Here is a 10,748-nt window from a genome sequence, read left to right as displayed (position 1 = left end):
ATCTTCAAAAAAAAGGGCTATGTGTCACAGATAGCTGGATTCAAAGCAAATTACAGGCCGCGGACCAGCCTGCTAACCACAATTGCAAATCTTGCAAAGCGATGCTGGGAAACTATTAGAATTTGGCAGTTAGACCAGCTGATGACTGCCACTTCTGAATTCACTGGTCTGACTGATGGGGCCCTTATTTCTTCCATAAGATCTTCACTTGATTCCCTACTATGTGTCAGGCAATAGACCAGGCACCATGGTTATAACCAAGAATGAGACAAACTACCTGTCTTAATCTTACATTCTTTAGAGTAAGGGAGGCAGGAAATACATACAAGCATGCTGTATAACTCGTATAGTAGTATTATGTAGAAACAAATAAAGTAGGATAAAGGCAATGGGAATGAAATTCCAAACTTTGTTACAAGAACGATCATTTCTAGAAAAGATCCTCTCTGACACTAACAGAGAATGCGCTGAGGGGAAGGAACCACTCTCCCTACTCAGTACAGTGGGCCCCCCTGCAGCCACGATCCTATTGCGTGACTCTGTCCCACTGGCCACAGTCGACTGGACCACGGTAGACAGCTGACCCAAGTGAGGCCCATCAGATTCCTTCTGGGAATCTGGACATGGAATACTGGTTATCTAACTGGTAGTGTAGGATAAGAGAAAGGATTTGGATTTAAGGCTGGGGCAGTTGTTGGCCAAGTATAGAGAGAAAGAGAAAGCCGGCCTGGAGAGGGAAGACGAGGGGAGTGGACCCAGCTAAATGCTAGAGACTGTGGTCTCAGAGGGATAAAAGTGGGGTTCTTGGGTTCCAGTGGGTTTGCAGGTACTGATTCCAGTCTCTTGAAAGGTCCAGCTGGAAGTCCTCCTGTTTGGATCAGTCAGAGTCCTACCTCTTCCAATAAATTCCTTTTGCAGTTCAAATTAGTCTGAGTGTGCGGGCACCTGGGTGGCTCAGTTAAGCATCTGCCTTCAGCTCAGGTCCTGGGATCTCAGGTCCTGGGATCGAGCTTTGTGTTGGGCTCCCAGCTCAGCAGGGAGTCTGCTTCTCCCTCTCACCCTGCTCCTTCTCTCTCTCAAATAAATAAATGAAATCTTAAAAAAAAAAAAAAAAGTTAGTCTCAGTGTTTCTATGCTTTGCAATCAAGATCACCCTTCTAAGAATGAAAATACTGGTGGTGATGATGATGGTAAGAGATAACACTGGTTAAGTGCCAGGCATTGTTTTAAAAATTTTCCACATAATATCTATTTTAATCCTTATACAATCTTTGAGACAGGAACCCTTGCCAGCCCCATTTTACAGATGAGGTAACTGAAGTACTGAAGTCACATGCTGAGTAGGTGGTAGAACTGGCTTTTGAGTCTAGCTAGCTGGCCTCCACGGCCTTTACCACTTCACTGTGCTCTCAGAAGTGCTGGGGGATGGGGCGCCTGGGTGGCACAGCGGTTAAGCGTCTGCCTTCGGCTCAGGGCGTGATCCTGGAGTCCTGGGATCGAGCCCCACGTCAGGCTCCTCTGCTGTGAGCCTGCTTCTTCCTCTCCCACTCCCCCTGCTTGTGTTCCCTCTCTCACTGACTGTCTCTATCTCTATCAAATATATAAATAAAATCTTAAAAAAAAAAAAAAAAAGTGCTGGGGGATGGACTTGAGGTTATTTCCAATGCGTGGAGTCCCTTCACACACACCCACGGTACTGAGCAAAGCCCCCAGTCTGAAGACACAGCTCCCTCCAACTGAGGAAGTGGCAGCAGCTTTATCAACTCACGAGCCAGTTTCTCATAACCGTGCTTTGTGCTGTAGAAGCAGAGACCCTGATGTCACTCTGTAGCTAAGAGTTGGCTTGGACTCTGGGTTGTCATAAGCCTGAGTTTAAATTCTTGCTTTGCCTCATACTATAACCTCAGGACAGTTCATTAACTCTTCTGAGCCTCAGTTTCCCTACTTATAACACAAATAAGAACACCTCTCTCATGGGGTTGTGGAAATCGAATGGGGATGGACCACTACAATGTTTCTCATTTGGAGGCTGGCTGCCACATGGGGAAAGTCTAGAAGCCCCAGTAGGGTCTTTAAAAAAAAAAATGTTTATTTTATTTATTCTTTTTCCAGTCTTTATAGACGGCCACCATCTTCCTTCCACTTTAGCCATTCCTGTTTACCCCATTAAGAACATCTATTTCGGGGCGCCTGGCTGGCTCAGTTGGAAGAGCATGCGACTCTTGATCTTGTGAATTCGAGCCCCATTTTGGGCACAGAAATTAAATAAAAAAATAAATAAAAAGAGCGTCTTATTTCAGAAACCTGTACACAAAGACTTACAAAAATGGACAGAAGAAGAGATGGATATGAAGAAAAAGGTGTAAAACAGGCAGGGCGAAGGTCTCCAGTCCAAGGACAAGGCCTGGAGAACTGGAAAAGAGAAAGAGATGACCTTTAGAGAAGGTGACATAAGATGCCCCAAGTGCAAGGACATAGAACAGTATGAAATGCAGTGCTCACCCTTGGCAGACGGTCACTTCTCCTCTTACAAGCCCCAGAAGGTGTGCTGTCCAGTTCAGCCCTGAGTGCGCCAGCCATTCTTCCCTGCTCCACATCCCAATGGGGCCCAAGGACCAAGACCCATGTGTCCAGGGAGCTGCCATGCTGTTAGGGGCTGACCTGCATCCCCTCAACACTCATGCTGAAGCCCTAACCCCCAGGACCTCAGAAGGGGACTGGATGTGGAGACAGGACCCCTAAAGGGGTTTGATAAAGTTACAACTGGGCCATTAGGGTGGGCCTTACTCCAACCTGACCCATGTCCTTATAAGAGGAGATGTGAACACCCAGAGAGATGCCAAGGACACACACCGAAGAAAGACCATGTGAGGACACAGAGAGAAGGTGGCCGTGGGCAAGGCAAGGAGAGAAGCCTTTGGGAAGCCGCATCTGCTGATACCTTGAGCTTGGACTTCCAGACTCCCGAATTTTGAGAAAACAATCTTCTGTTGTTTCAGCCACCTGTCTGGCAGTCTGAGCTGAACGCAAACCAGCCCCTAACCTGCGCCATGTAACGTGCTGTCCGAACCAGACACGAGGTGAGAAGAAGCCATAAATGTACTGTGTGCATCCGGAGACTTTCCACTCGGGTTCCTTCCACCGGTGGGCTCTAGGCCCCTCTGCTTCCTTCTGAAGGCAGTTTCCAGGACCGTCCAGGTTCCTAGGGACACCTCCACTGTCCTGCACATCTTCTCTCTAGCTGGAAAGCACCTTCTGTATTCGTTCCCGCACTTCCTTCGCTCCCAAGGACACCATCATCTCAGCTACAGGGGGGCCTTGCTAAGAATAAAAAGAGAAAACATTGCCTCATCGCCTTGAGCTGCCTAAAGAGCGAACGTCTAGCCTTGGTCCGCAGGCGCTTTGCCCCAGCCAACCCCAGTGCTGCCGCCTGCAGCCCAAGGGGCACAGTTAGCCTTCTATTGTCTTTACTTTCTGTGGCTGAGGCTGGCTGCCAGGAGCCGTGTTCCCGTGCTGATCCATCAACCGCCCCCATCAACCGCCAGCTCCATGCAGGTAGGGAGTGTGTTTCATTCACTGCTGTGCCCACTGTACCCGACATGGTGCCTGCACACAGTAGGTATTCCATAAATACTATTTGCTGAATGACTGAATGAAGGGAACAATCGTGTTTCATTTGTCTTTGTACCCCCAAACCAGAGCTTAGTGCTGGCCAGTGAATGTCAGCTGAATGGATGAATAAGGGGCTCCAGGGAACAGTCCGGCCCATCTGCCCACTTACCACCTGTCCGCTGAGGGCCATTCGGAGGAGCCGCATCACAGTACTGTGTTTGGTCCCTTCCAGACCTTCGGATACCTTCTTCAGTTCTCTATTCAGCATATCCCGAGTTAAGGTCGTACTGGGTCCTCCTAAAAGCCTAGGAAAGAGGGGCACCTGGCTGGCTCAGCTGGAAGAGCACGTGACTCTTAATCTCAGGGTCGTGAGTTCAAGCCCCATGTTGGGTGCAGAGATTACTAAAAAAGAAAATAAATAGTGGCGCCTGGGTATCTTAGTCGGTTAAACATCCGACACTTGATCTCAGCTCAGGTTTTGATCTTGGGGTTGTGAGTTCAATCCCCACATTGGGCTCCACGCTGGGCATGAAACCTACTTAAAAATAAATAAATTAATTAATTAATTAATTAATAATAATAATAATAAAATAAATACATAAGCTTAAAAAAATAAACAAAAGCCTAAAAGAGAGCCAGTCTATGGGGGCAAGTGGCAAGTAGGTGAGATGGAGAATTTGAGAAGATTAATGGTCAGCTGTGACTGTTTAAGCCAGTATTCAAGCCTGCTTAGGGGAGAAGGGAGGGAAGGAAGATCTACTACCCCCTTCCCATCCAAGTTGAGGAAGAAAAACCACCAAGAGACCACATACACAGATAACCCAAGCACAACATAGGAAGACTTCATAATAAGAGTATTTACAAATTTCTTTCTCAGTGTTATGTGATCTCTATGCCTCAGTTTTCTCATCTGTAAAGCAGGGATAATAACACAGTCTCCACCTCACAGGGCTCTGCTGGGGCTAACTTAAAACTTGTCAGGCACTGAGTACACTGCCTGAACAGTCAGTACTCCAAAGTATTAGATCTCGTATTTCATTAAAAGATTAAATATTAGCTGACATTTATCATATCCAAGAGCTCAAAGACACTGCAAGAGAATCTAAAAACAACTTAGGAACAGGTTAGACATAGGATGGAAGAAGGAAGCCCTCTGGGAAATTACCTGAAATGCAGTGGACAGAAGACTGTTTGGGGGGTGGGGGGAAATGTAGCACAGGACAGGAAGAAAGATATCAGGAGACCCCAGCTCCCATAATAGCACTGCCACCAACTTGCTACCAACATTCTTTTTTTTTTTTCAATTTTTAGGGCAGCAACCACGCTCTTGCACTCCCCCTTGCCTCCATTCTGGGACACAGCAAGATTTAGGCCTATCAGGTCGGCACATCCATGCTGGCCTTTATGAACTCCCCAGTGAAGTCACAGATGCCACCTTCCCAGTGGCCGGGAACCGCATCTTGCACAGCTGCATGAAGAGGTAGGTGACCCCGGCTTGCATGCACTCCCAGAAGGCCTTGTACTCAGCAGGCTGCTGCACTTGGACATGATGAAGTAGGGGAAGGAGGCCAGGGTGAAGCAGTTCCCAAAGTGGAAGAGGGTCACAGTGCCCGCTGCCCGGGGCCACCAGAGCACAGGTCTTGGTGTTAGCCGGCCTGGGGGCCCCTTCTTGTTACAACCATTCTTTGCTCATAAGTTGAAGCACTTAAGACCTAAAATCCAACAAGCCAGCCACTGCTCGCTGCTTTCCTGGCAGGCCAGCTGAGATTCTCTCTCACAAGTGCGCTCGAGTTTCAAGAGACTCCCCAGTCAGTTAGAGCTGGACTTGCCAAAAAATAGTAATAACAACTCTGAGTTGGAGCAAAGGACAGGAGCAGGGTGGGGTCGGTCTATTTTACCGCCCCTTCCCAGTTCCCTTCAGCTACTATGGAGACTCCAAACCAGAAATGCTGCAGAGGGGCTGGGGCTGGAGAGCTTCACCGGCGTGGATGAGCCACGATGCCGACTGTGATGCTGCCTGGGCGCTTTGTGAGAGGGCTATTGGCCCCGGGGCATTTAGAAGTAATGTGAAGAGACTGCCTCTTTGTACTGACAGATTCCCTCCCTAACCCTAGTATTTGAGCAACCGAGTTTCAATGGGAGGCAAAAGTAACCATTCTTATTGCATCGTTACCTGGGCCACATGATGACTGTTGTTTCCAAAATCCAGAAAATATAAAATGCAATGTGGGAAAAAACAGGTACTCTCCTCCACGTCACTGTGGGGAAGCAGGCTGCCAAGGATCTGGTGGAAGTGACAGGCCCCAGGTGGCCAACAATGGCAGCTCAGGACACATTAGAGCTGGCCCAGAGCTTGGCGTGGGCACAGAAGGGACTTCGAGAAATCTGGCGTCTCCAGAACGCTTGGGTGTCGGTTTTCCTGCCTTGAATGGGAGCCCCAGACTGTCTCTGAAATCTAACCCCGTGGCAGGTATGGGAAGTTAAGGCAATAGCCCCGGTGAATCAGAACTAAGAGCCCCTATGTTGGAATGCCCTAAATTAAGGGAGTATTGATAATAATGGCTCTTGGGAATTTACCCTGGAGATACACTTGCAAACCTGCTTAATGATGTCTATACTTGGCTATTCACTGTGGCATTGTTTGTAACGGCAAAATTTGGAAGCAGTCCAAATGTCTATCAATTGGAGATGAATTAAATAAGTTACGGTAAAGTGGTTTCATAATGGGATAGGTGCAGCTGTAGAAGAGAATGAGAACGCTCTCTAGGCACTGGGCAGATCCGCAGCTATCTTAAGTGAGACAGACAAACAAACCAAAGACACGGAACAGTGTTACTGATTTTTGTGTAAAAAAAAAAAAAAAGGACCATTTAGATTTAATTAGGAACAGTAGTAACGTACGGAGTGTTCTACAACTGGGCGGATGGGGAACAGGATAAAAATGGGTTTCCCAATTATCTACCTTTTTATTTTTATTTTTTTTAAAGATTTTATTTATTTATTTGACAGAGAGAGAGACAGCCAGCGAGAGAGGGAACACAAGCAGGGGGAGTGGGAGAGGAAGAAGCAGGCTCATAGCGGAGGAGCCTGATGTGGGGCTCGATCTCATAACGCCGGGATCACGTCCTGAGCCGAAGGCAGACGCTTAACGACTGAGCCACCCAGGCGCCCCAGCCAATTATCTACCTTTTTAAATACTTTCGAGGCTCTAAACCCAGGTTTGAGAGACTTGAATGTGTTTATAATCAAAATGTTAAATTCACAATTTCAGAACTCCTCAGAATGGCGCCATATACACATACTGTTGAACACTCGGACATTATACAAAGGAAACTGCTAAGTGTGGTGCGTTTCTGTCGGGGGCTGGAGTAGAACAGAAAACACACTTTTTTGCGAGAGACCTTCTTGTACCATTTGTATGATACTGTATCATTTGCCATGTACTTGTTTTCTTATCACTTCCAAATGTGTATTATAACAATATATTGAGGTTTCTAAGTATCAGCCACTGTCCAAGCACTTTGTACAGAGGAACATATGGCCTTGTAGGCCCAGCCTGCCTGGGTTTGAATCCCCGCTCCTCTAACTAATGATTTTAGACAAGTTACTTAGCCTCTCTGTGTCTCGATTTTCTCATCTACAAAATGGGGATATAACATTTTAACCTGATACTTCATTAGGTTGCTGTGAATTTAAGTGTGTATACACACACACACACACCCCCCACACACGTACGATGTATACATACCTAACGTACAGAATATACAAAACAGCCCACTGCAGGCATGTGCACAGCAAATACTTATTACCTACTTTAATCTTCAAATAAAGGTGGGAGGAGGTAAGTAAAAAGGACATTGTGGGTTTTGCTGCCCAGCGTCCATCGGCCTTTCTCCTGATACCCCAAATCTCCTTGGGGAATCCCCTGGCTCCCAGTTTCAGCCCATGTGCCCCAGCTGGGGGTCCATTTAGAGCCCAGGAGATAAGCTAACCATGCTGGTTGGCACGTCACACTCCGCAGGCTTTGATGACTGGTTCAGAAAACGAGGCTAACGGAGCTCTGTCGGAGCTCATCTCAAGACACAGCTGAGGCTTTGTGGGGTTGGGGCAGTCTTACAACCAGAGCACAGATTATGAGAGAGGCTGTCAGCAGTCCCTTCTTATTCTTTCTCCCTTTCTGGATAAAATTTTTAGCCAGTCTCATGGCTACCAAGTTAAAAAAAATCTACATTTTCCAGACTCCCCTGTAGCTTGGTGTGGCCACCAAGACAGGTATTCTAGCCATCAGGATACAGGTGGAAACGAATGTGTAACTCTTAAGTCAGGTCCATAAGGGGAAGGAGCTTCCTACCCGTCCCTCTTTCCTCCTTCCTCTTCTGGCTAAATTGTGGATAATCTGTGAGCCACTCTGCACTGTGTGGACAAGAGCAAAATCGAGGGACAGCAAAACCCTTGAGAACTGGGAAAAGCTCTTCAGCCCTGGACAGCCACTCCCATGTGGGTAAGTACTGTGGCTTCTGTTGTCCGGTAGAGAGTCCCACCCTCCACCCACCCAATGTGGGGTCCCTGCAGAAAAAGGAGCCGGCGTGGAGAAGTGTGGCTCAGAAAGTCAAAGGAACAGAGAGATAAAGTAGATCTTGGTGACACATTTTTGGCTCCTGCATGAGGCTGGGCCTACGCCAGCTTTGGTTGTTTTTCTGTTCCTGTCACGGTAAGAACTAGAGCGTCATCTCTACCTTAGAGACGAGGAAACGGGAGTTCAAAGAGCTGAAGTTGGCCACAGCGACGCGGTGTGGGCAGAACAACTGGGTAAGTGGCAGTATTGGGAGGGAACCCTGGGGGACCCAACCCCAAAGCCTAAATATGCTCCCCCTTCTGGGGAAGGTCTGGGCTCCTCTGGGGAAGGCCCCTGCCAAACAAAGCCAGTCAGCGCTCATTTTACCCAGACCCTCTTGCCAGCCATGGGGTGGTGCAGGGTTCCCACAGCCAGCCCTGGGGGAAGAGAGTCCCAGGAGGGAGAGGGAAGTCAGGTGCGGAGCCTTGAGCTTGGCCTGTAGGAACTCACCCCAGCACGCGCTTTGCAATCACATCCACCTTCTCCGAGATGGTGCCCAGCTGCGCTCGGCTCACTGCAGGGCGAGTCCACAGGTACGAGTGTGCTGGGGAGACCAGATCCTGCAGGCGGCAAACGTGACCCTGGGCGGGGGGGGAAGAGGCAGTCACTGGATGGGCTGTGGACAGGGCTCGGACACACCAGGACAGGGAGTAATGGCGGCGCCATCCACTCCCGCAGTCTCCCGGAGCCCCCTGAGGCCACACCTGTCTCAGCAGGATGATCCTCTCCACGTAGGCTGGGTCCAGCACCTCCTTGTCTTGCAGCTGGCTCCCGAATGTCTCTTCCACCAGGGCCTGCAGCTTCCCCACCAGCCGACGCCTCTGGGTCTCGCTGCTCACCAGACGACAGAGGTGCAGCCTGTAAGAGAAGCCAAGGGACCGTCCTGACGTGGCATTGCCAGCCCACCCAAACCCTCTCTCCCCAGGGAAGTGGGGGCGGGGGTGGAAGAATGACACATTATGTGAGCTGCCCCCCCCCACAGCCTAGAAACAGAATATACAGGAAAGGGATCTAGCCAAGGTCTGCAGCAGCCTGAGAGCCCCTAAGCAACCCAGAGAGATATCCTGTTTTCAGTGTTTCTAAAATTGTAGCTAACATTTTAAACTAAGAAGAGATCACATAAAAATAGAGATTTCTGGCTTCTCTCAGGAAATCTGAAGATCTGGCTGCAAAGGGCCTGCATTCCGCAGGCTTTGATGGCTAGCACAGAGTGGAGGCCACCCAGCTTACAGGCACAGTATGCTCCAGTCTGCCAGGCCCTCTGCTCCCCAGTGCCTCTCCTGGCCTGCCACCCTCCCCTGTGCTGCCGGCCTGGCCTCTACAGACACCTGAGTTTACAAGGCAGACTCTGCAAGGGTCTGCCTACTGACACAGCTTAAAGCATGGGGCTCTGGCACAAAGAGGCTGAGGTTAAGAATACGGATTTCTAGGATTTGAAGCCAGGGGACAGCTCAGAGGACAGAGCTGCTTGAATTCAGGGCTCACAGTTAAGAAGTTCAGGTTTTCTTATCAGTTCAACTGTTCTCCTTTCCAGAATTCTTCTAACTGCCCTGTTCCCTCTCTTTGGAAGCAGCATAGCCTCGAAGTAGGCCCTGTCAGTCCTCAGTCCCCTCCCTAGGCTGCCCTTACCCTGTCCCCAGCAATGTCAGAGGGACCCAAGAAGGAGAGGTACAGGGCCGAGGACCAATCTGTAGGGGCTTGGCCCTTGTCCCTGGCGTGGAAGGCAGGCAGCAGCGGTGGGTGAGTATCTCCTGGGCTCTGGAACCGGACAGGCCTGCAGATCAGACCAGCCCTGTGAGATGTCTGCAGCAAGTTACATGAACAGTCAGAGCCTCGGGATGCTCATTGATCATGCGGGGATGATGGGGGGTGTGGGGGGGGGCCTCCATCACAGGGTGCTGTGCAGGTTAAACGAGGGACCATCTGTAGAGCACAGAGCACAAGGTAGCTGGAGACGGGCAGGGAGTCAGAACAAAGCCTCCCATACATCAGCAGTGGAAGGAGGAGACCCTCTGGGAAGCTATCTACAGCACACAACTGTCCAAAAAACATAATGATTTTCTTAAAAAGGAATTAATACCACATGCTGAAACTGTTCCTAGGACTGCCGCAGCAGTGAGATGAGACAGTATTAAGAAAGCAATCAAGAGACCCTAGTGGCCAAGCTTGAGATGACACGTGTCAGGTCCAGGGCCTGGGAGGCAGTAAGTGCTAGACAGACGGTAATTACTGTTACTACTCGCGTCACACCTCTAGTACTGCTGTGACAACTCCTATTACTACCTTTACTACTAGCACGGAAATAATCAGCAGTGGCTGGATACTAAAAACATTTAAACATGACAGCTTGGGCTGCATTAAACCCGTGGGTGTCAGTTCCAACACTGCATCTCCTCCCTGATTCACGGTGAGCAAAGCCCACCTCTACCTTCTTCTGGCTGCCCTCATGCTTCAGGGGGGACTGGAACGGGTCACCAAATATCTCCACATCCTGTCCCCATTTCCCTGAGATACTGGTTTC

At 49.3% G+C, this 10,748-nt stretch overlaps 1 protein-coding gene across 1 annotated transcript in view; it reads right to left on the bottom strand.

Moving 5' to 3' along the window:
* Window positions 1–341: 341 nt before the first annotated feature.
* The window catches only part of EARS2 (glutamyl-tRNA synthetase 2, mitochondrial), a 22,339-nt gene continuing 11,932 nt past the window's right edge, over window positions 342–10,748 (bottom strand). Inside the window, exons 6-9 of the mRNA XM_008697162.2 lie at window positions 8,932–9,085; window positions 8,678–8,808; window positions 3,782–3,917; window positions 342–3,321 (exon numbers count right to left, since the gene is read on the bottom strand). Of these exons, the coding sequence (XP_008695384.1) occupies window positions 3,238–3,321; window positions 3,782–3,917; window positions 8,678–8,808; window positions 8,932–9,085 (505 nt within the window). The 3' untranslated portion in view covers window positions 342–3,237. The remainder of the gene's footprint in view (window positions 3,322–3,781; window positions 3,918–8,677; window positions 8,809–8,931; window positions 9,086–10,748) is intronic.

The sequence above is a fragment of the Ursus maritimus genome, unplaced genomic scaffold (assembly GCF_017311325.1).
Source record: "Ursus maritimus isolate PB19 unplaced genomic scaffold, ASM1731132v1 scaffold_2, whole genome shotgun sequence".
Taxonomy (NCBI): domain Eukaryota; kingdom Metazoa; phylum Chordata; class Mammalia; order Carnivora; family Ursidae; genus Ursus; species Ursus maritimus.
The sequence above is the reverse complement of the archived record's forward strand: the minus strand, read 5'-3'. Positions and strand labels throughout refer to the sequence as shown.